Source organism: Xyrauchen texanus, chromosome 13, assembly GCF_025860055.1.
Source record: "Xyrauchen texanus isolate HMW12.3.18 chromosome 13, RBS_HiC_50CHRs, whole genome shotgun sequence".
NCBI lineage: Eukaryota > Metazoa > Chordata > Actinopteri > Cypriniformes > Catostomidae > Xyrauchen > Xyrauchen texanus.
Window position 1 is genome coordinate 20,064,293 of NC_068288.1, and position 26,794 is coordinate 20,091,086.

At 36.5% G+C, this 26,794-nt stretch overlaps 1 protein-coding gene across 1 annotated transcript; it reads right to left on the reverse strand.

The window, feature by feature from the left end:
* Positions 1-7,899: 7,899 nt before the first annotated feature.
* Positions 7,900-25,971, reverse strand: LOC127653848 (volume-regulated anion channel subunit LRRC8C-like). The gene is made up of 3 exons (XM_052140634.1): positions 25,877-25,971; positions 12,667-12,808; positions 7,900-10,385 (listed from the first exon to the last, which is right to left on the reverse strand). The coding sequence occupies exons 2-3, from the start codon at positions 12,802-12,804 to the stop codon at positions 8,151-8,153; spliced, it is 2,373 nt and encodes a 790-aa protein (XP_051996594.1). The 5' UTR covers positions 12,805-12,808; positions 25,877-25,971; the 3' UTR covers positions 7,900-8,150.
* Positions 25,972-26,794: the final 823 nt, after the last annotated feature.

A 26,794-nucleotide genomic window follows, 5' to 3' on the forward strand; every position in this document is an offset into this window, starting at 1 on the left:
ATATATAATCACTTTGCTAACAACCTCAGTTTTTGTTAAATTACTCTGCCGAGACATTAGCCCCACACAGGCAACCAGGTAAATTACAAAACAATAATTGCCATATGCAGTGTTCACACATACCATTAGTATGGAAATGAATAGAGAATGATACAACTTCTCATTAAGAGAAATTGCCAGAGCAAAATTTACCAGTGTTTTCAAAAAGTTTGTGTTCACACATGGCCTCTAACCTGAAACTTTTTGTAACAAGTTAGCCACACTACATTCAGTCTATGTTGATGTGAATTCACTGAATGTCAATGAAAGTTACAGAATTCATTGAAAGTGTGCCTGTAAAAGCTAAATGTTCATGAGCTAAACACACAGTAAGGGGTATGCTGCAATGTTTTTGTGAGTAAATACAAAGAATATGTACAGTCTTGCATACAAAGTGCAGGACAAGTGATCAGGCAAGAGTTAAACATATACATCTTGAAAAAAAGATTGTGGAAGTACCATCTACTTTTGGTTAAAATAATTACATTGCCTGCCATGGATCTTAACGTGGTGTTGTTTCAGTATAGTAATTGCATTAAATATACTAAAAAAAAAAATGTCCACTTTAGTTAGAAGTTAGAATGTATGCTACAAAACACAGCAAAAGCTTAAATAAAAAAATTAATCAGTAGCATATTGGTATCATATTAATATATTGTTTTTGTTGCTATTAGCTGTCAGTAATCCTCTGTATAGAAAGATGCATGAAAGACATTTGGCCTACATGTTGTCCTGGAGACAGAAGACCTCTCTCTGCATTCTCCTTTTAAATGTACCAAAATCAATACACTTACAATATTTAGCTGAAATATACCATATTCTGTATCAAACAACCCTATATAAGGCAGGTGTAACGCCTTTGTAAGGAGCTAAAGCTGTGTACTTCTGCTCCTAATTGGCTTTTTTCCCTGTAATCAAGGCCACATCTAATCTATCATTATCCATATCCCTCACAGCTGATCATGTAACTAGACAAACACTTTCTTACCCCTATTTGGTGCTGGAGCAAGAGATGTGATGAGAGACAAATGCAAGCCCCAGCCTTGGGTGTTTATCATGTAAGTGGCAGTTTATAATCAAAGGCAGTCTCTTTGCACACCACAGGAAAACCTGTCAGACATCTTTTAATTTTGAATGTCTGTCTGTCTCTAACACACACACACAGTTCCATCTTTGATACTACTCTTTTAATTGAATAGTGTTGCTTTATACAAAATCAAGTATTGTTACTATCATTGTTAAAGGTAAAAATAATAATTATCAATATTTCTTTTTCATAGTTAAACTCTTGGTAAACCTGGGTGAAGTCAATTTAGAAATAAATCTACATTTCAAACACAGAACATGATCACTCAAAATGCTTTCAATATTTTAAAAAGAAACACACATTGGAGCATATTCTGGGCAAAATAAAAAATGTCATTACAAATTTTATTTGGGTCAGTGTATGTTGCGTTCATGCGTTTTTCGTTTTGAAATTTTAAAACACAAAATAAATTATGCTTTGAATTTCATAGTGAAAGTGGATGGTTCAGACTGGCATCGGAGCTGTACTCTCCCAGTGTCATGGTTATCCAGGTAAACTCCACCCATGAGCTGAGCTCATATACATTTCAAAGAAATAGGCAAAAAAAATATATAGTATGGATATACAGCTTGAATATTTGATTTGTACATGTGGGTGGGTCAGAAATGCGATTGGTCAACCTGTGCTGTCATCTGTCCTGCCTCAATCAAACCCATCAAATGCCTCTTACACACTACACGACTTTCAAAGACATCAGATCGTGGTACCATTCATATTACACAACTGTTTGTCTTGTCATGGAAGTCGCGTTTTCAAATGACGTGACGCATCGGCGACAGGGGTCAAAGCATTATGAGACATTTCACTATTGACGAATGTAATTTTACCCGCCGACTCTGCCTGGACTACAAATTACCTTTCACAACAGATTACATGCAGAAGTGAAACAAGATATGAAAACAAATGCATGATCATACGTTATGCATTTCAGAATATGATGTGTATGTTTTTAATCATATATTTTATTGGTTACAATATGAAAAATAGCTCCTACTGAAAAATCTACTTATATGCTTATCTGACTGTCCAATAGAATTGGCAGTTTCTCTCGAACTCTTCTCTTTCTCCATCCGGTTGTTTTACAGTTCAGAGGAAACATCAAATAGCCACTGGTCCTGCCAATGTTCCACTAATTCTTCCTCCATTTCTTCGGTCCAGTGAGACTTTCTTGATACCGCAGCCATGCTAGTTGATGTTCTGTTGCACATCACCCACTAAAACATCCTGTGCCCCGTTTCTTGCTCTAGTGTGTAGGAGACATTAGCTGTAGGTCAACGCTGCAGTTGTGTTTATTCAAAACATATTTCATATAGCACGATTTTGAATCGCAGACAGGTCCAGATATTTAACATGCTAGATATCTTGCTGACATCGGATATGCCTCGGCGACGTGTCAGCGATCGCGTCTTTGATAGTTCATACATTGCGTTCGTCGCTCAAGGGAGTGAGCTCTGATCTGCCAACAATTTCAGGCTTTTGTCTGCGATCTCCACAAAACTGTCTGCGGGTGAAAATCGTGTAGTGTAAACTCAGCTCTACAGCTCTACAGATTAATCTAATTTTTAATTCTGAACATAAACATTCTTCCAAACATTAGACAGCTGCATATTTATTACAACCCGGCTTTCGCTTGTTAAGCAACCAGACAATGGATATATCCAGCAGCTTACCAACTTAAGCGGCAATAACTGCCCAACATGCCGTAGCTCTGGATTTTAAAGGCGGTTTTAAAAAATGTGTAATGCCAATTACCAAACATAACCACAAATTCGCACATTTCTATGAATTATAAATAACTAGACTTGTATTAAAGGACTAGACTAACTAGCCCATTAGTGAGTTAAAAGCCAACTGGTTAATGTTTAGACTTTGTGCACTCCCTCGATTGCATTCTGCTCACTGAAAAAAAAAAGCAGCTGAAATTGTGAAATACGATGGCTAATGGATTTGCTCCTTACACAATACAGATGTGGCCTTTGAGAATGCATGACCAAAAAAAAAAAAACGTTGCATCACATTTGGGCGGTGAAGAACAGACATGATCAGTAGGGGGGCAGTCGTGTTTTATTCTTTGAACACCAATTGCTAATGGTTAGTGAATCCATGCATATACCATCTAAAATAGTCATGCTGTCAGTGGAAAACTGTAGCGAGTACAAAAATCACAAAAAGCTATAGCAAGTGATATTGCGCCAAATCAGCAATGACTACACAATTGTTAGCTTTAAGTATACTTTCTCAGAACTGTAATGCAGCGGCATTATATATGTTGCTGCGTTCAGTTGGTGGACTGTCAGATAAATTCATTGTTTGACTGCTTTATGTGCAAGAGCAAAGTCGTAATAAATATGCAACTGTTAAACTTTTGGAAGAATGTTAATGTTCAGAATTAAAAATAAGATGAATCCATCTGTAGAGCTGTATTGTGTTGAACTCTTATTCTGATGGGTTTGATTTAGGCAGGACAGATGACAGCGCAGGTTGACCAATCGTGTTTCAGACCCACTCACATGTGCAAATCAAAAATTCAAGCTGTACATTCATTTTATATCCATAAGCAATAAACATGAGAAATTAGCTAATTTCTTGCTTTTTTTACAAAAATAAATAAACGAATAATCAAAAAACAAGCCCTTTTTCATTTTTGCCTATTGCTTTTTAATAAAAAAAATAAAAATTCTAAGCATATTGATTTTTTGTTGCACCTGTTTGCAATCGAAATTTTGCATTTGCAAAATGTCAAATAAAAATAATTTCAAATATATGTATGTACATATATCCGTGTGTGTATATGTATATAATACACATATACATACGTGTATAAATATATGTATGTGTATAAATATATATATATGTATATATATATATATATATATATATATATATATATATATATATATATATATATATATATATATATATATATATATATATATATATATATATAAAAGCAATGTGTTGACTTTTTGTCTCAAATCACACATGTACAGACAATAAATTCAATAGCAAATATTCACAATTTTATTTTTTCCTGAATATGCCTTCATACACAGAATGCAAATAGGCCTTAAAAATCCATATTGCTGAGTCATTTACTGCACAATACTGCCACCTGGGTGACATAACTCTACAAGGGATAACTACAGAATATTAATTGAACGCAACACAAGAGACAAAAAGAATGCATTTTATTTATGCCCTTTCACACATTTAAGCACTTTGGAAGAAAGCAAAAATAAAAAAAAATTATAAAACAGAAAGAAAAGGCATATGGCAGCACTATAGTATGTCAGCACTTCTATCTAATGATAAGAATTACTATAGCCTTAATTTTATGCCAATAAAAAATAAATAAAAAATACGGTGTCCACGTTGAAATGCTTTGGCATCCACACCATTCTGACATTTAACAAAAAAAACAAGAAACTAACTGAAACCTCCTCAACCAAAGACAGGCCTACTGAAAAACATGAATACTCATGCTCCAAAGCTTACCCATTTATGTGGATACTTTAACTAAAATTACTTCAGGCAAAACACAACAAAAGTCTGATGATTTACATAGATCAAGTATTCAGCATTAACCTTCAAAGAGCAGACTTCCAAATCACTGGTAATACAGTGGTTAAACACTAATTCAATGGTACTTGTCTGTTATGACAAGGGAGTATAACATGTAATGTGTACAGAAAGACCACAAGCTGATCTCAAAACATGATATGAGTCACCTCCCACATGACAAGATCAGATCAGAGACATTGCAATTATCATGTAACATTATATGACCAAGACAAAACCTCACTCAGAATCTAATTTAACACCACAGAGTTGGTGAGAGAAAATACTAAAGGAACTTAAAATGTCTACCTGATTTATAAGAGCTCAGCTCTAAAGATTTTTATGGCTGGTTTTTCCATAAATCCATAAGAACAGCACTTAATAGAATATTCCCTACACCTGAGAACAACAGACACGTAATGCCTGTACTTTCTTTACTTGTGTTTAGATATAGGCTTATAACTTGTTTTCTTTCAATATACATAAAATATAAACAATGACAGCATACAACGCAAGATATATTGGCACATACTATTGCTTATTTAAAATGGTGAATAATCCAAACTTCTAGTGCATTGTTGAATATTGTTAAACATTTGTAAAAGCAGGTGGAGAAAAAATGTGTTTAGTGTAAAAATAGGTTAAGGCTAAAGGAAAGGCAATATGTCTGGAATACATTTCAACTGCCTGCATCTGGATTGCCTTAAACTCAAGAAGCTAAGTTAGAATATTTTACAGGTACATAAACCTCTTTTATGTTTGAAAAAAGCTTAAACAACTTGTTCATAAGAATTAATTAATACATTTTACATATTTTTCTTTTTTTACATTTATTAATCTGAATGAATGAATGTTACATTTATATAGCGCTTTCCTAGACACTCAAAGCGTTTTACATAGTATAGGGGGACTCTCCTCAACCACCACCAGTTATTGGTGGAGAGTGTAGAGTTTTAGAGTCAATTCATGGATGGGGATTATTAGGAGGCCATGATTGAAAAGGGCCCATGGGGGTAATTTGACCAGGAAAAAGTGTTACACCCCTACACTTAACGTAATACTAGTTCCCCTTCTGTCACTCTCTCGACATTGTATTGATGTAGTGACACCAGGGGTCGCACTTGGGATCCCCAAACACCTCCAATCTTTGAGAAAAGGCCAATGAAAATTGGCGAGTGGTATTTGCATGCCACTCCCCCGGACATAGGGGTATAAAAGGAGCTGGAATGCGGCCACTCATTCTGATTTTTTCTTCAGAGCCGAGCGGTTGTGTGTCAGTGAGCTGAATCCCACTGCCGGTCCATTCACCTCTAAATGAAGCAGCGTATGCTGTTGGATATACGGTGCATTCTAGCGGCTTTCTCACCTTCTGCACGATCAGTGCAGATTATGCCCCAGGGCGCTTCGACAGCGCTAAGAGAGTACATATTCCTTACAAGAATAGTAGTATATTTTCTGTATTAAAGCAAAACACATTGACACAAACGTCTTTTTAAAGATGCCATTCCGTCTTTGTGTAGTTCCTGGATGTGGTCGTTATCTCTCCACCTCCGATGGCCACGGGAGCCGCTTCACATGTCTGGGCAGCTATCACGTTGAGGCAGCGTTCGTGGATGGTTCATGTTCTCATTGCGAGAACATTACCATGGCAACATTGCGGTCATGGCTTTCATTCATCCACGGGAAAGCCGCTCCAGCCGAACACCTTCCTTGCTGTGTATTATAGTGTTAGTTGTCCCCAGCCAAATGCAATACTCTGTGGAGAGAAAAAACAGAGAAAAGGCAGCGGCTGATGTGGACTGCTCCAGGTGTGGGGAACCATATGATGTCTTGTGGGGCGTTGGGGGAGGTTACATGCAGAATGATGCACCTGCTATTACGCACGCAGTAGCTTGCTTGCACCTGCATCTGCAGTTCACATAACACGGTTCAGCCATTCAGGCGTTTTTCTATAGGGACCCCTAGTGTCACTACATCAACACAATGTCGCGTGAGTGACAGAAGGGGAATGTCTCTGTTCCATGATGGAGGGAACAAGACGTTGTTTCACTCTTGCCACAATGCTGTACTATCCGCTGACATGGCCGGGACTTTGTCTTGGCTCCTCAGCACAAAACCTGAATGAGTGGCCGCATTCCAGCTCCACTTATACCCGTATGTCCAGGGGAGTGGCATGCAAAATCCACTTGCCAATTCTCATTGTTCTTTTCTCAAAGATTGGAAGTTTTTGGGCTACCAAGAGCGACCCCTACTGTCACTACATCGACACAATGTCTCGTTCCCTCCATCAGGGAACGGTTACAACAGTAACCAAAAAGATAAGACGTATACTACGATGCAGATCTCTTTATCTTGCAATATTCTACTGTCACCAGCTCACAAACCAGTTTAACGTTAAAACAGTGATAATAAATACTGTTAATGCTACCTGAGAACACATGCATAATAAGGCTCCTGCTCTCCCTGGTTTTATTTTTTTTCAAAAAAATTAAGTATCTAAAATGTAGGAAGGAAAAAAAAAGTACAAACCACTAACATAAATGATTAAATCCAATGTGTGCATTCCTATCACACAATAAACCCTTGCAAAGTCCTATATACACATAAAACATTTAAATAAAAGGAATGTTGAAGTTTCCAGTGCAAATTCTAATACTGACATTTCCAGTGCCAAACTTATACAGTACTTGACCTGTAAAAGCTTACTGGCTTATGAAAGCAAATGTCAGTCATAAGCAGTGAATATTTCAGCTCTGTAGGTCCATAAAATGCAAGTGAATGGTGGCCAGAACTCTGAAGGTCCAAATATCACATAAAGGCCTCATAAAAGTAATCCATACAACTTCAGTGGGTTAATCCATGTCATCTGAGGCGATCCAATCACTTTTGGCGGAGAACAGACCAAAATGTAATTCCTTTTTCACTATACATTTTGACAGCAGTCTCCTTGGCGATTGTGATTTCAAGCACAATTACACTTCCTATAGCACCATCTAGCACACTGCGTATGCATGAAGCACTAGGAAGTGTAATTGAGCTTGAAATCATGATTGTGCCAAGAGAATGAAATGGCAAGGTGTACAGAGAAAAACAAAAGTTATATTTTGGTTTGTTCTCACCCAAAAATGATTAATAACTTCAGAGGGTATTGAATAAACTCATGGAGTTATATAGATTACTTTTATGATGCCTTTGTGATATTTAGACCTTCAGAGATTTGGCCACCATTCACTTGCATTGTATGGACCTACAGAGGGGAGACATTCTTCTAAAAATCTTAATTTGTGTTCTACAGAAGAAAAAAAGGTCATGAAATATTCCTTTAAGCATTTTTATGTCCAAATCTAATCATGAAATTGCAGGTACTCACCCATTGAGATCACAAAACATACTACAGGACGGAACACTTTGAGTACTGTCTCTTAAGTCTGATTAGCATTTGGCATTAAAGCAAACCATTTGAACATCACTCTTCTTGCATTTGTTCCCTGACATCTGCAGGCAGTGTCTCAAACAGCACATCTTCTACCGCAAGTCCACTCCGCTTCAAGGTACGGCAACAGCCCAGTTCGGCTGGCAAGACCTCAAAGTGATTACCCTTTAACTCCAAGTGAGTCAGTACACTTAGGTAAGAAATTTTTGGTGAGAGAACAGACAGTGTGTTCCTGCCGAGCCTGAGATTTTTCAGCTTCTTACAGAAAAAGAGTTCATCTGGAATATTTTCGAGTTTATTACAACTAACAGAAAAGTATTGAAGGCTCTGGAGAACGCCAACCTCCGGTGGGATAAAACGGATGTCGTTGTTGGAAAGATCAAGGTAGCGCAGTTTGGTGCAGAGGAACAAGTGTGAAGGCAGAATCTCGATCTTGTTGTGGCTAAGGTATAGGCGATCCAAGCTGCCAAGTTTTTTTATGTGTTCAGGAATAAAAGTGATGACATTGTGCCAGAGCTTCAGACAGGTCAGTTTACGGAGGTGCTGGAAGCTGACAATCTCTTCAATGGAGCGTAGATTGTTCTCCTTCAGGTCCAATGTCTGCAGATTAGTGAGGCTGAAAATGCCATGCGGTATGCGTTCCAGGTCGCAGTGCACCAACTCAAGTTCTACAAGATTCACCATCTTTTTAAGGTTGTTTAGCATAACCAGCTTGGTGCCATCATTGCAAATACAGAGACGTTGTAGATGGCTGGCCACATCCACAATAGACTGAGGGATCTTGCTGAAGTTGCTCTTGAGTGTCAGGGTCTTGAGGGCCTTTAGCTCTCGTAGAGAGTCTAGAGTTATATTCTTTGATGCATCAGAACACAAAGAGCCAATCAGATGGAGTTCTTCCAAGTTCCGTAACACATACAACCACTGCGGAAGTTCACGAAAGTCATCAAACTTCACTCGTAACACCTTCAAGTTCTCCTTGAGGAATGATGTGGCTGCGCTGTGGATCTTGAGCGAGCACTGATGAAGTGAAAGCTCCTGGAGATTGTCTAGCTTGGCGATAGCTGCAGGTATGGTAACATTATTAATAATCTCAAGCTTCAAAGACTGCAGCTCTGTCACCTCAAAAACGGTATCCGGGAGACCAGAGAGCATGAAGAGTTGAAGTTCCAGCCTGTTATTGCTATTGGTCTGCAGCTTCTGACGAAGCTTGTCAGCTGTCCACTCATGGTTAAGGTTGAGCTGTTTAAGCTTGTTTTCACTGACCTCTGATAGAAACACAGCAAACCTCTTGGAGTACAGTGGATCATACTGATCAATCATGTGTAACATGAAAGCAAAGTCATTCTTCACATCTGGGATGTCATCAATTCCAGTCTCTTGCCTTACATATTCAAAAGAGTATTCCTTCAGAGAACGATAGAACAACCAGTAGGATGTATAAAGGCAAGTGAGTCCATAAACAATGACAAAACACAAATAACAGTAGGAGAGCTTAGAGAATAAATGGGCCATAGTATGATTGCAAAAGAAGTCCCGGTAACCTATCATGTGTTGTATGTCCACAGTACAACTAACAGTGAACCGAACCTTTGACACCAGAGCACTGTTGTAAGCAATTATAAGGATAAATTTAAGCACTTTTACAACAGTCTGACGGACATACATTACATACAATATATCACCCTCCTCCACGTGTAGCCGAAATTTTTTGACCTTCTCAAACAAGGCCTTGGCTTGCTCTCCCTCCTTCTTGTCAAGGACACTGGGTGCTGGCTTGTCCACAACAATTTTCTCAGGAATGGATCTGAGAGATGGAGTCTTCTCTAGGTTGCCCTCACCAATTGGAGAATCAAGGTTTGACCTACTGGCACTGTTCTTTTTGTTGTCTTTCTCTTCAGTATTCTCCCCTGATACTTCTGACAGCGCTCTTGTAGTCCACGGAGAGTCAAAACATTTGCCTAGTATGGATATAAAGTGCTCAATTTTTGAGCTGGAGCCAGGAAACTTGAACCAGAAATTGCTGCACACCATGAAAATGAGGGTATGTATGAGAACCAGGTATGGGAAATACTTGGCATACCAATGAAGTGCCTTTTCGTAGCATATTTGATTTATGTAGTTATACTGCTGAATATCCAAGTTGGTCTTCAGTCCTTTCAGCTCTTGGACCACAGGCACTGAGGATACAGATGATGAGGGAAAAGTTGTGTTCATCAGCACTGTCTGATTTGACCTTTGAGGAAGGCATATGATTTTGTCTTGCATCACCTAAAAAAAAACACAGAGTAAACATTAAGACCGCATATTTTTTGAAAATTCTACATTTTAAGAGTTTCTGCCGTTGTGCAAAAAATAGTACCCAACCATATAAAAAGATGTCTTTAAGTCCCAGCAGAAGCCTCTGCCAACCAGTTGCTTGGACAGTGAACTGAAGGGTCATGCAAGTGGAAGCAGTAAAGTACCATGGTCAGCGCCACAGCTTTAATCAAACACTACCAGGCGAATTCAAAGCAGGCTTTATTAGCATTTCTACACATTGCAGATGAACATTAAAATAATATTCTGCCTTCAAAAAAAAGTGAAGCTTAACGATAGCAATTGTGGCATAATACTGATTACCACAAAATGTAATTTCAACCAGTCTCTCCTTTTCTTTAATATCTGATTTACAGTGAGGCACTTACAATGGGAAGTGAATGGGGTCAATCCGTAAACATTAAAATCGCTAACTTGCCTTTTGTGTGTAAAGTTATATTCAATTTTACAACTTCGGTGCCATTACAATGTAATGCCATAAACCCTAAAATGACTATAAAAACAACTATTTACAGCTCAAATAATCCATAAATGTAAACATTTAAACACATTTCCATCTTTAAACCCACCAAAAATTGGCCCGCCATTGGCCTCACTGTAACCTTAATTTTTGCTGTTTTGGTAATCAACATGATGCCACAAATGCTGTCGTTTGAGCTTAATTTGTATTGAACCCAGAATATTTCTAAACAGAAAACTACAGTGCAACATTCAACATCACTGCATAACAGTAACTTACAAAAACTGTAACTGTAAAATACAAATATTAATTGGCCTAAATTGGACACAACATGAGTATTTACCTGACAGTAGCTGTGTGATAGAAAAATACATTCTCTTAGTGTATGTTATGTTTACCTATTTAATATTCATGAGCCAAGCTGATAAGGTTTATCTGTCCCACCCACTTTTCAGGTCATTCCAACACCCCTGAAAAAAACCTAAAATCTCTGTTAAATCTAATATGGAGTAAATGAGACTCATTTACACATTGTTACATCCCAAACCATTGGTACGTTGCCTGGAACAGTGTAACATATCCGAGGAGGAGCATCTCTATAGAGATTACTATTTTGGTGCTCTGACATCAGTGTTGTGACTCAGACAGGAAGTGAGAGATTATTACACTGGTAAATGGAACCTCTGCATAAACAGGAGAGTGCTCAGAAGTCACTAAACTTTGCTTACTTTTTTTTTAAGAACACACCAACACCAGAAAAACACTACAGAACCCCCGCAACACACACACACTCTATGGAAAGGTAATAAACTATCAGCTAAAGAGGGTAAGAGAACTATGAGGCCTCAACACAGCACTCAAGTATGGCTGTCTGACTGCTGAGTCTGACTGCTGAGTAAGGCCTCATAAGGAAGAATCAGCAGCTCTGTGCACGGCATCTCTAGTAAAATGGATGTGAGGCGCAGAAGACCTAAGTGGCAAATAAAATGTGCATTATGCACAACAGGGCTGCTCAAAGTGCCCCCAGGCAAACATGGTCTTTTAGCAAAGAATAGTGTTTATCCCTCTCTCAGAACCAAGGGACTATGCAATGATTTCAGTAAAAATATTAATTAGCACAATTATTACGGCCTGCACTGGGATCATCAAAAACATCTAGGGTCGCAATTTACAAAAAGTGGTATTATACATTATACAACTGTGCCGTTCTTTTATGCACACCTCCAGGGAGAGTGGGGGATATTCACACCCTAACAATGAGTTCCTGCTAATGTTTGCTGCAACTAAAAATAATTTGGGTCATCCACAGGAATTCAAACTGAAGGGCATCCATGCTGCTTGAAGCTCCACCCACTAGTTTATATGGCAGTAGCTAGACTACGGAGTCATTTTGTGTTTATAGAGGGGCCAGTCATGAAGAGAAGGAGGGGTAATCGTTTCATGTGTGGTGACTGGAATGTAGCTTGTTTTCCGTTAGCAAACTCCCACTTCTTTATGCAGTATGCACTGCCCAACAGTGGGCTGTTCATGCAAAGAGGAGCCAGTGAAAATACATCTATGGTGTTATGTCATTTATAATTTTATTGCTGTTGATCAATGTGTTTTGTTTTAGTACTTAAGTTTCTTGTTTGTTTATTTTGCAGTTTAATCTTAAAAGTAGTGCTCTTGTTGTTTTTAGTTTAATGTGCAAGTACGTAGGTCCCATCAGAAAAATCTGTGCCTTCTGTATTACTGTTGAGCAACAACACACATTAGAAGAAGTGTAATATTTACCTGCAGAGTGCATCCAAACACGCCTATCATGAGCATGACCACAGAGAGGTAGTCTGTGAACACATCCCACCATGGTTTGAGAACCCGGAACGCTGGCTGTTGTTCCGTGAACTGCCGGAATTCTGTCACTGGAATCATGCTCCTGTTAAGGCACAATGAGCAATAATGAATAAATGATATATACATTAAGATAAGATTTGTTTGTATTGCTTTAGGCATTGCTTCTGTGACCAGCTGAAATTGGGCACTTAAGAATCCTCACTAAAGAGCTGATATAATAAATGAACACTTCTGGATATTTAAAATATGCTCTTGAATGACAGCCTACCATCATTGCTGTGTGCAACAAAACTTAAGAGGTATTCTTTAAATATTAGTTGTTGGTATTCTCTTATTTCAGTTAAAAACAAGTTAAATATTTGCCGTTTTACCACATTTTTACAACAGCCAAACAGGCCTAACCCCCAAAGCATTTCTTTGCATGAGTGTGTTTGAATATTCAAATTTTGAGTTCATCCTGCAACACTCATACCACTATGCTATCCAAGCATCATTATGTATCATCTGGTTATTAATTATGATTCACTATCTGTATCTATTGGAGAGTTATGTGTACCTTTCTGGCAGGGTTTCCCCTATATGCATTTTAGAGGGAAATTATGAGTGCTGCTGTTGGGATTTCACATGGTTAATTTAATATTCTTGACGCAACATAACGCTTGCCAGCCCCAGTCAGCTGTGCACTTTCTACACTGCAAAAGAGACCCCAACACACACACACACACACTTATCAGTGACATCAGTGACACTCGTTTCAGTTCAAGTTCAGCTCATTTCAGAAATGTAGGATGGCATGGGATCGCAACGTTTCATTGAACAATTAGTTAGTGCTTTCCTTTTGAATATTAATGAGCCTTCCCCTGTCACCTGTATGTTTTGGAGCGCATTTTGCTTGCTTCAAAAGCGGAATGAAACAGCGCTACACGTGGCAATTATCAACACGGCTTAATCACAGCAGCACGAGTGTAGATCAGGTTTGGTAATTCGTGGACAACTCTCAACTACATTGACTATTTTAAATGTGCTTGTGAACCAGTGAGATGCGCGGTGGGGATTGCAAAACCTGTTTGAATGCAGTACAGAATTGTCTGTTGAAAAATTCTTATGTCGCGGTGATGAAACTAGCTTACACACTGAAGGCATTTTTAATGATTGCATGCTTAAATGGCATACCCAAAAGGAAGAGCTTATAACTTTAATTCATCAAAGTGTCCAAAAACATCTCAAAGCAATTTTAACAACAGAATATCTGAAAATTATGAATGCAAAAATCAGGTTATTGTAAGGTTTTTCATTTTCATTTTCCCCCCACGAAGATTTCAGATTGTTTTTCTATTGAATTGTTCATATTATAGGTCACATTAAAAGTGGAAAAAGTTCTGACATGATTTATCTTTGTCTCATTCTTTTACATCACAAAAACCTGGCATTTTAACAGGGGTGTGAATACTTTTTATATCCACTGTGTGTGTGTGTGTGTGTGTATATATATATATATATATATATATATATATATATATATATACAGTGACGAAAATAAGTATTTGAACACCCTGCTATTTTGCAAGTTCTCCCACTTAGAAATCATGGAGAGGTCTGAAATTGTCATCGTAGGTGCATGTCCACTGTGAGAGACATAATCTAAAAAAAAATCCAGAAATCACAATGTATGATTTTTTAACTATTTATTTGTATGATACAGCTGCAAATAAGTATTTGAACACCTGAGAAAATCAATGTTAATATTTGGTACAGTAGCCTTTGTTTGCAATTACAGAGGTCAAACGTTTCCTGTAGTTTTTCACCAGGTTTGCACACACTGCAGGAGGGATTTTGGCCCACTCCTCCACACTGATCTTCTCTAGATCAGTCAGGTTTCTGGGCTGTCGCTGAGAAACACGGAGTTTGAGCTCCCTCCAAAGATTCTCTATTGGGTTTAGGTCTGGAGACAGGCTAGGCCACGCCAGAACCTTGATATGCTTCTTACAGAGCCACTCCTTGGTTATCCTGGCTGTGTGCTTCGGGTCATTGTCATGTTGGAAGACCCAGCCTCGACCCATCTTCAATGCTCTAACTGAGGGAAGGAGGTTGTTCCCCAAAATCTCGCAATACATGGCCCCGGTCAACCTCTCCTTAATACAGTGCAGTCGCCCTGTCCCATGTGCAGAAAAACACCCCCAAAGCATGATGCTACCACCCCCATGCTTCACAGTAGGGATGGTGTTCTTGGGATGGTACTCATCATTCTTCTTCCTCCAAACACGTTTAGTGGAATTATGACCAAAAAGTTATATTTTGGTCTCATCTGACCACATGACTTTCTCCCATGACTCCTCTGGATCATCCAAATGGTCAATGGCAAACTTAAGACGGGCCTTGACATGTGCTGGTTTAAGCAGGGGAACCTTCCGTGCCATGCATGACTTCAAACCATGACGTCTTAGTGTATTACCAACAGTAACCTTGGAAACGGTGGTCCCAGCTCATTTCAGGTCATTGACCAGCTCCTCCCGTGTAGTTCTGGGCTGATTTCTCACCTTTCTTAGGATCATTGAGACCCCACGATGTGAGATCTTGCATGGAGCCCCAGTCATGTTTAGCTTCTTCCATTTTCTAATGATTGCTCCAACAGTGGACCTTTTTTCACCAAGCTGCTTGGCAATTTCCCCGTAGCCCTTTCCAGCCTTGTGGAAGTGTACAATTTTGTCTCTAGTGTCTTTGGACAGCTCTTTGGTCTTGGCCATGTTAGTAGTTGGATTCTTACTGATTGTATGTGGTGGACAGGTGTCTTTATGCAGCTAACGACCTCAAACAGGTGCATCTAATTTAGGATAATAAATGGAGTGGAGGTGGACATTTTAAAGGCAGACTAAAAGGTCTTTGAGGGTCAGAATTCTAGCTGATAGACACATGTTCAAATACTTATTTGCTGCTGTATCATACAAATAAATAGTTAAAATCATACATTGTGATTTCTGTATTTTTATTTTTTTTTTTAGATTATGTCTCTCACAGTGGACATGCACCTACGATGACAATTTCAGACCCCTCCATGATTTCCAAGTGGGAGAACTTGCAAAAAAGCAGGGTGTTCAAATACTTATTTTCCTCACTGTGTATGTATGTATATATATATATATATATATATATATATACTTATTATTTTACCAAAAATGTATTTCAGCTCTCATTGGCACCTAATTCCATCAATTCATTAAAAAAAATCTAAAAACAAATATGTGCGCTCTGGCTCTGTTTACCACGTGGGACACAGGTCCAAATATGGAATCTAACACTCTCTAGACAGACAGTGAGGACAATCTGACACATCTATGATGTAAAGGATCGTGTTTCAGTGAATCAATCCCAGAGAAACCATCGTCATGGTGACGCAATTAGCCACAATTGCTTGTTATGACACTCTCTGAGGAATATTTCAGGATCTACATACTGTATTACTACGTCAAGTGTGTTTTATCCAGAGCATCTGCTGTAAGTTTTGATATGCCATTTTCTACATCATGTTTATTTTTCATGTTATAAACCAAAATGTGACGATGACTCTGTTTTCTCGGTTTATCATACATGTGCATTTTACACACAAATACAAACTGTAGTTTGAATGGAGTAAAAAACAATCTGCTAGTTATATTCTACTAATAAAGACCTTTCAAAAGATATATGACACATGGCTATGTGATCTTTTTATATTTTTACTGATTATAAGTGTTCTCACATACAAAAGGAATTATTTTATTTTTTTGGTGATGGGAGAAACAAGTGCAAACAGAACATTTCAGTGAGACACAGAATATAAAACTGGATATTTTAAAAAAATCTATATTTAACTGGATGCATGAAATTGAAGACATTATATGACAGAAAAATATTACTATTGTATAAAAATGCAATATTTAAAGTAGTAGCAATACTCATAATAACAATAATATAATATTAAATGTTTATATTATTAGTATTATTATCTGTAAGCGATATTACAAAACCTGAATACCAGTACTGAACATCAGCATGTTGTGGTTCAGCCATGGCAGCCTCAGGTAATCAGATTGCTTTCATTTAATGTTTTCATTACTGTAAAGCTCTGTTGTGCATCTTTTTTGTTTTTTTACCCAATTTATTTTTATAAACTATTATATTTTCATTTGATCAAAGCTGTACAGTATGTATTTGATTAAACACTATTTGATCATAACATTTAATTAAAACAAGTCATCTATAAGACTTTATGCATTTTATTTTAATAAAATTACTTTTATTTTCTGTGTATTTTCATAAGCCATCAAGTTAGTATCGATAGAATACTAACTGATAGAATCAAGGTTGTTACCGAGTTTACCAGGGCTGGTATTGTACAGAAGCCAAAATTTTGGTATCGGAGCAACCCTACTGTGTATTATTTTATTAGAATAACAAATCAAGCGAGTTTATAGTAAAATAACACAATAGACAGTTTTAAACTAAGTCAGAGGTTTAAACTGTTGTTTTTAAAAGATTATTATAATAATTATATGTTTTTATAAACCACAGAGATGACGGGATTTCACATGTTTTTGTTTATACAACCAAAGTATGTTTAGAGGTGCAGCTGGTTTAATTTTATTACACCTGGCAACCTGATTTATGGTTGTATTTATTTATGACATATGATCCGGTTCCGGTCCACTTGGAAGTAAAGTGTCCGTCAGTTGAGCAGCACACAAGCATTAATTTTGAAGTGGCCTTCGAAGCAGCTATTTATGAGTACTTAAGGACGAACCTCCGACATGGTGGCCCTTATTTTTCTTCCTTCAGTGCCCTTCAGAGGCTGATTTGTTCCGTTTGGAACACAAATTTTTCACCATGTCAAAACAAAAGGACAGTTCAACCTAAACATTTTATTCTGTCATCATTTACTCAACCTCAAGTTGTTCCAGCCAAAAGTCTTTCTTTCATCCATGGATCACAAGATAGGTTAGGAAGAATGTTAGTCTCATTCACCATGCACTTGCTATGAATCTTTTATTCCATACTATGAAAGTGAATGGTTACTGTGGCTGTGAGTCCTATATATTCTGCCTGACATCTCCTTCTGTGAAGAAAGGTTTGGAACACCATGAGAGTAAATAATTACAGATTTTATTTATTTATTTTGTTTTGGTGAAATTGCCCTTCAAAATATCCTACAAAAACAATTCACATAAAAGACCATGGAATAAAACAATAAACACTTCCCAGTAATTGCAGCTAAAATGTAATCAATAAAAAAATACTATATTAAAAAATCTAAAGAATTAAAAATACCTATAGAAAAGTGTACTACGCAAGTAGGTTATTCATAACAAATGGTCAGAAAATTAAGCACACAGACCTGACCTTATAAGATGTACTTGCTGAAAATATGAACAGTTCAACTCTACTTACATCATAGTAAACAAAATCAGTCTTTCTCAGGTTGAAACGTACTTCTCAAGCACTAATCTTTTTCTTAAACAGTAACCTTTCATAAACATTTCTCCAAAAGAAAAAAGGTCAAGTAAAAAGACAGTAGTCAAACAAAAAGCTTGCATATTTACATGCAAAAGAACCATCTGCATGTGTAAAGGCTGGAAAGAACCATGTGCTACTCAATGTACAAAGCAATATTTAGACATTTGTGAACAGCTGCAGAAGTTCAAGTATTTGGAACTCCTGATTTCTGGCTGATTTTGTTACATGATAATTTAGTGCTCATAATGACTTGCTACTGGTGTACAGTGCATACAAAAATATTTTACACTCACAGGACCTACATTGATCATTATGAATAAATGTTGAAAGGTTGAAATCCTTTACTTTTGTTACAGCTAAATGCTGCGATATATCCAGTAAAACTGTGACGATGTTGGTGGAGTTCATCAAATGAGCTCTGATAAACAGAAAGAAGCACTGTAAAAAGGGATGGGAGTAGTTTGCACGTTGCTGCCAGTAAACCAGCTATATAATCTAATTGCTCTAAGTACTAATCTCAGCTCAATAGAAATCTGTCCCATCTCCTTGAGCAGCTCTTCCTGCCAGGAAATTGGGTGATTCTCAAACAGAGCTGTGGAAAAAAAACAGGGACCTAAATCAAAGCAGGATGAAGGAGAGGGGTCTGTCTGCATGGTGCAAGACACGCCCCTTTCAAATAACCAGCAAAATCCTGAAGTCTCTTGGATCCCACATTCATACACTGTGTTTGTTGTGTTTATTTGGAGTCCCACAGCAACCCTACACCTATCCATAACTCTAAACCTAACCACAACCATTTTAAAAATGAAAAGTTGGTAAAATCGTTAAATATAGCATAACCTATATTCCGATATGATATGAACAATATGAAAGCCTAAGAAAAACTGCCAAGAATGCCCACAACAAATGTCTGTACCTACAAACTTCTGAAAAATGTATTTGCCAAGTCTATGATACCTCCTTCTATAAAACTATATAATATTTAATAAAAACTGTACAAATAAATTAATGTTCACCTTTTATTTGCACTTAGCCTTCATACAAACAAGAAATGTCAAATAAACATAAAACTCTCACCTTTGTCAATATTAATATTTTCTACTTTAATTCTAAAGATTATCTTTATAGATTGAAAAAAAGGTTCTTCAGCTAGGATAAGAATATTAAAGTGCTCAGAGTTGCTGCAGAAAACAGAAAAGAGTGAGCAACAACAAAAATTGCTGGGGCATTAAAAACCAACCTGTGTATTGTAAAATATATAATGATATATACTTAAACTAACTAAGTAGTAAAACAATACAAACAGGCCAAAAAATGTGTAGAAACATTTTGAGTCCCCCCTCCCTTGCACCACAGTGGTTTGGTCCACTGCCTGCTTTCCCCCTTTATGTCACCTACACACACACACACACACACAAGTCTGGTGGAGTTCAAATTGCTTCGTTAATTGTGTAACTCCAGCAAGTGGGCTGGCAGAGGCAAGGCTATTTTATTCACTTTAAGCATTGGATGAAGTGATTATTTACTCGTAAATACAGATGATGCAGAGTCATTAATAAATTAGTCATGACAAAAAATTATGATAACCACTGTATTTTTCATGAGTCCGCAACTTAGCGATTATAATGTTACCTAGCTTGTTTGGTAGCTTGTTTGTGAACTGATATTAGACTAATATTGATCTACCATTGTTTTGGGTTTTGCTCAATATGATGTTACATGGCATATCAGTGGGATGGTTGCAGATGAAACCTAAAATATTATGGCGGACGCAAGATAATTTTATAATTATAATATGACCGTGTGGAGAAATAAGTATTCGGTGTGCACACATCCTATAGACGTACAATTTTAGCTCTATTATTTGTGTCCTTTTCAAAAATTGCCATATCACGCACGTAGCCAATTGTGTTCTGCTATTTCTGCTCTGCTTGAATACAATGAACTGACTGCTGTGCCCTGAACGTTAGTCAGTGACAAATAGGGCTGGGTATCGAGTTCGATACATTTTAGGCACCGACCGAATTGCCTCTAAACAATCGAGTATCGAAAAATGTCTTGTCGTTCGATACCAAATTTCGATATCTAAGGGGTTAATCTCGTCAACGTCAGCGATAAGCATGTAGCATGCTAGATGTGCCCAAATCAGTCTTTGAGTCTGTAAAAAAAAATCAACAATCTGAAAAAATAAAGCCAATGTTTTTTTGAGGTAATGTGTAATGTTTGCAATCTTGTTAAAACGGATTTCATAAAATTGGTATCGAAAAAATTATTGTTTAGAGACCGGTATCGAAGTCAATGTATCGGTATCGATATTTTGAACGATACCCAGCCCTAGTGACAAATGCTGTAATGTTGTAATCGAAATGTGTTTGATAATAATATCACCGTTATTTTAAAAAATTATATCGTGATACATATTGATATATACAGAATTATTGTCCAGCCCTATGCATGACACGAGTAATTTTTCCAACAATTGTTTACAGAAAGATTGTTTCACTTTTAATTTACTACATCACAATTCCAGTGGGTCAGAAGTTAATTGTGCCTTTAAGCAGCATGGAAAATTCCAGAAAATTATGTCAAGACTTTAGACAATTAGCCAATTGAAAAAAATGAAAAGGAATGTGTGAGCAAGGAGGCCTACAAACCTGACTCATTTACACAGTTCTGTCTGGAGGAATGGTTAAACAATTTAGTCAATGCTACCAAATACTAACACATTTTATTTAAACTTCTGACCCACTGGGAATGTGATGAAAGAAATAAAAGCTGAAATAAATCATTCTCTCTACTACTATTCTGACAGTTCACATTCTTAAAATAGTGATCCTAATTGATCTAAGACAGGGAATGTTTTCTATGAATAAATGTCAGGAATTATGAAACACTGAGTTTAAATGTATTTGGCTGTAAAAGTTATATGTAAAAATTTAAAAGGTGTATGTAAACTTCTGCTTTCAACTGTATGATACATTCTTGATATTCAATATGCTATTTGAACAATTATCTAATCTAAAGCATTGCCATTATGTCCCGCATATTTGTCCAGCAACTTTTAATGACCAACTGAACTTGATTGTCATCTAAAATTAATTTTATTGCCATAATGCAATTTACATTTTCTGAAGAATCTCAGCAAATGTGATATGAGGTAAAGTTAGATTTAAAATATATAAAAAGTTTTAAAATGTTCAAAAGCAAGTTTTATGAAAGTGAACTCAGCATTATACAAATTGTTCAAATATAGTTTATAGTCTTGAATAAAGGGTAGAACATTCTGAGAATGTAATTCAACCAACCTTTGCATCTACAGGGTAAGGCTAATTTAAAGCTATACTATGTAACTTTTTTTTTTTTAAAGAACAAAATGTTATTAATGAGAGAGTGCAACAAAAATCCATCTTCCAAATACACTTATATGATAAACCTATAATAATGATATTATAATATAAATATTTTAGAGCTGTCGGGACAGATTTAGCAGGAAATTGCATACATACGTCATTAGCCTGGGCATGTTGACGTCATATCCATACACAGAGAAAATAAGATCCGCTACTGTAGCATGTGTGTGAGAGTAGCTAAAGCTGAAAGTTTGCTGTCGCAATGAATGAGAAAACTTTATCATGGATCTTTCAAAAGGGCAAACCACCTGGGAATCACTTTGTTAAACCAAAGAATCCCAGAACAGAGCAGAGTCTGTAATGAAACCTGAATCAACATCGGCTTGACTTTGGAGGTGGCGCAACTGAAAGGATTTTAAAGCGACCCAGAGGTGGCTTTTTTCTTACTCAACAGGTAAGATATTTTATTGATATAGTTATGTGTAGTTGTGTAATCACACACAAACAGACTATAGTGCAATACAATAATTATACTGTAATCTAGTGTTGTCAAAAATACTGGTACCAAGTCAGTACTCAAACAAAAAATTATTTACGATACCAGAATTTCTGGAGGTACCGGGTCTACCCGGTACCCATGCAGAGTCGGGAACTTTCGAACGCTCACAAGCAAAAGATGACGACAAGCAAAGCTGCTGCTGCGGAGTCTCAACTGAATCTTGTCGAAAAGAAAAGTGGAAAAAGCCAGGTTTGGAAATTCATAGGTTAGGGAAACATCATAGATCAGCAAAAACCTATTTGTAAACGCTGCTTTCGCAATTTTCGGAAGGAAGGAAACATATCAAACTTAATAAAGCACATGAAAGACAGACACCCAGATTAATTCGAGCAACTAAAGCAGGTGAGTTTAAAAACATATTTTCATTTGCATTAGGGCTGAAAAGTTTAGTCGACATTATCGGCATCGTTGAAAATACAAAATTGACGTGAAAAATGTTCGTTGTTGAACAGTCGTTTGATATCATTTAACGTAACATGAAATCACAATAAACTGTAAATGACGCGTGAGAGCAGCAGTTCACGCCTGATGGAGGAAGAATTACACAGATCAGTCCAGATGCACTCTAAACTTTCACAGTTTATTTTATGTAGATCCCAAAGTATTAGGGAATTATAAAAAAAAAGAACATTCAGAAGCATGTACCGTTGTGGAATAAGCGGAGGTGGAGCTCTTAAAAGGAAACATCCCTGCGTTACATCTTAAATGCAGTTATATTTAATGTATTATAGCTTTATTAAAGTTCAAATAATACAGATCATGTAATAACTATAAACTCTGGCATTTCTCTGTGTGGTGTCAGTGCCTCTTCTATAAATTGCGCGAATGTCCCAATCTAAGGGGAGAGATTGAAACTGCACCCGGCTGAGAGAGACTCTGCCTCGGGGACGCTCATCTCTCGAGTGCACACGCTTAATGCAGCTAGATTATAACTTCTTTAATCATAATATCTATATATATATATATATACATGTCCATATGCATTTCTTATGAAGAAAAATGGCAAAATGCAGCTTTATTAATAAGAGAGCACTTTGCACATTAGTTTGGAAATAGTTTTCTATTCATTTTATTGTATGCTTGTTTATTTAGGTTTTGTTTTTTAGTACTTTGTAAAAATTTTAATTAAAAGTTGCAAAAGTTGAAGCAAATCTTATATAAGTGTTCAAAAATACTTTAAGCATACATTGTTCAGTTTTGTTATAATTAAAAAATTATATATTTAAATTAAAGTGTTGCTCAGTGGTATATTTTTTTTCTTTGTTGTGCTGCTAAAGTTTTGTAGACTTTGTTATTAAAAGAGTGTTGTTTAGTAATCTGTTTTTGTGTTTTGCTTTGGTACCAAAAATGGTATCGAGTACCACGAAATTTCACTGGTATTGGTACCGACTACTGAAATTTTGGTACCGTGACAATACTACTGTAATCGGTGCAGAACTTTTAACTTGCTAGCACGCGTTTGTATTTTTCTTTATAATGGCATTAATTTATATAAATCCTTTAGTCCTAGGCTTGCCAATACATGTGAGTCTTGAAATGATGTTTACCACTGGTAATGTCTTTGTTGGTAACAACAAAGACATTACCAGTGGTAATGTCTTTGTTTACAACTTCATCATGTCTTTGTTGGTAACAAAGACAATCTATAAATTAGTTACTACCATAGTCTATTTGGCCAGAATATCCTGTAGTTTACAAAATTTGACATTATAGGACTAGCAATCGTTATGTCTAATGTTAATGAGCATTTCCTAACTTTTGTGACGTCATTTATTTCAAAGCATCAATGTTTCCAATATGGCATTTATCTGCTCAGATGACATGTTTTCAGATATCCGTCTTTTCCTTTCTTTCGTTATTTATTTGTCCATTCGCTCTGATAATATGTCTTGTATTCATGTGTACACCGGTGCCTCCATTAGTATTATTTTACACATACAGTTTTATTTTTTAACCACTAGATGACCAAAAGTTACATTGCAGCTTTAAGTTTGAGTATATAGGCCTAACAATATAATTGTTTTGTTAGGTAATTTTTTTTTTTAATTTAATGCATTTTTCATTTGGTAATTTATTTAATGTAATACAGGGAATTTTGCCCGCATTTTTTTTCAAAAGTAAGCTAAACAATCATTTTATAAAATTGGGCTATGTTAGTGTTCCAAAAGGCACACTAATGTTTTTCTCCTAGTAATGTGTATTTATTTTTAATTAAAAACATCTTTGTATATAGAAATTATATATTTTTTGTATTGTAATTCCATGACTGCCGTCTATTATTTTGAATGGTGTGAAAAAGCAACTTTAAAAAATAAACAGATGGCTACCGCGATTAAATTAATCGCAAAGAGTGGCCATTAATTTATTTTCCATGCATTTGTCGATGACAGGTGCATAATACGAGATATTTGTGTTGGCACCAAGTAATGCTTCATGTACAATAAATTGGCTTTCAACCTTGTCATCGTGATTAACACAGGCTAACGATTGGGGTAATTTCAAGTGACACTATATTTTTGTGTGAATGCCAATTTTCTCAAAAAAAGTTTCCAAACCAGTTTTTTGTGACAAGTACCGACGTAGAGTTTATGCACTAGAGTTAAATGGAAAAATATTATGTTGACACTTGTGAAATTTTATCATTTTCATCAGCTACATCAGTAAACTTTTTGTTGCGCTACACCTTTTGTCACGCAAAAACCCTTGGATGGAAATGTAGTTATTGAGAATATATGTGATGAAAATTAAGAGGAGAAAAAGCTAGCGGCTTGCTAAGCTAATAGGCTAATCGGAAACAGAACAGCTAAATGTTTATTTTAATATTTATATCTTTTTTTTATTATTGAACATGCAGAAATTGTACGAACACTTTCTTGAGTAGACAAAAATTCACATCAAACAAAGTTCAGTTTACAATTTATCTTCGGTTTAATATGATATGAGACATATATTAAAAAGTTTTCTTTGTCATATTTACAGAGTTAAGAGAAAATAAATCATAAAGCGATTGCATAGGATTAAAAAAAATTATTGAAGCCAATAAAATCTCTTGATGATCCAAGGGGGCGTTACGTGTAATGGGCGTGTCATGAAGTGGGTGTCCTTGTAGTCTTACGAGACAGACAGTTACATTTGGCATGAATAGCTCCGTGTTTAGTAGTGAGCTATTTCAAACATGCGCACGGACTCAAATGTTTCATGATACATGGAGCAGATTCCACTTGTAATTACGGAAAACAAGCAGACAAAAATATTTCACTCTCACAAAAGTAGCCAAACAACAATAAAAGATAAAAATGCATTCCCTCGTGCAATTTTAATTTATTTTGATCATTTTTAAATGAAGGCCTGCCTCTAACCACTGTACAATTCCATCTCAACCCTACAAGTTAACAGGATAAGCATTTTTTTTTTAAACGTGAAAAAACTTCCAATTAACTTTTCTTCCACTGATGAGCATATTGACTTTTTTTCTTGTTCATAATTTTTCATTCGTCGCTTAGGAGTGTCTGATATGAGTGTTTGATATAGTAAATCTGGTTTTAGTAAATTCAACAAATTCGCTCCACGTTTTGGGAACAACTGTCCCACGTTGCCCTCTCTGAGGGGGTCTAAAAAGTTAAACGTTGCCCGAACGCGTATTTCAACAACTATCCCGCTATTACGTCATTTAGATAAAATAATTCAACAGACACATTCGCAACGTTTCGCAAAATAGAGATAAGCTTAGGCAAAATACCTAGGTTTGACTCACCCTTAAAATGATCTGGGTAGCGTTCTCAGTCTACAGCTGAATATCATAGAGGGTGCTAACTTGTCCTTGCGACTGCGGTACTCACTCAGTTCAGTACTCCAGCTGCAATAGGCTTAACTGCCTGGGCGGGGTCTTCAATACATGAGTAAAATGAGAGGCATTCGCAGATCCGCCTTTCTCACTTTCCGTTCGGATTTTGCGCTTATTTTTATGTGGCGCTACATCTGTCCATGACTCTAAAGCACCTCATTGTTATTGAGTAGGAAGCCAGAGGCAGCTTTTCCAAAGCCTAATCTTAACTAACTATATTAAACAGTTTACGTTGTGTCCCTCTAAGGACTCACTCAAAAATAAAAATAATCTCATAATTTACTTACCCTCATGTCCAAGATGTGTATGACTACTGTAGAACAAAAACAAAGATTTTAATAATATCTCAGCTCTGTTGATCTTCACAATGCAAGAGGGAAATACAAGTTTGAAGATCCAAAAGCACAAGGCAGCATAAAAGTAGTCTGTTAATTATATATCTTCAGAAGCTATCAGATCAATATTTAAGTCCTTAAGACATTCTTCTTCTTTTGTTTTTGGTGATTTTAATTATTCATCCATATCGCCCCCTACTGGGCAGGGAGGAGAATGTATAGTTAAAAAGGTGCTTTTTGGAGCTTTACAATTTCGGTACCTTTCACATTTGCATTCTGAGGACCTACAGAGCTGAGATATTGTTCTAAAAACCTTTGTTTGTGTTCAACAGAAGAAGGAAAGTCATACACATCTGGAATGGCATTAGGGTGAGTAAATTATGAAATCTTAAAACATTTTGGGTGGACTATTCCTTTAAAGCAGGTTAGATGTAGCATCAGTTTCAATAAGCAGCAGTTCCTTTATTGTTGACTGATTTAAAAAAAAAAAAAT

Excerpts from the sequence above, each read along its gene's own strand:
- LOC127653848 (XM_052140634.1), bottom strand. The coding sequence starts at position 12,804 with ATGATTCCAGTGACAGAATTCCGGCAGTTCACGGAACAACAGCCAGCG. Across the intron at positions 10,386-12,666 it reads TGTTTGGATGCACTCTGCAG|GTGATGCAAGACAAAATCAT; the intron begins GTAAATATTACA and ends GTTTTTTTTTAG.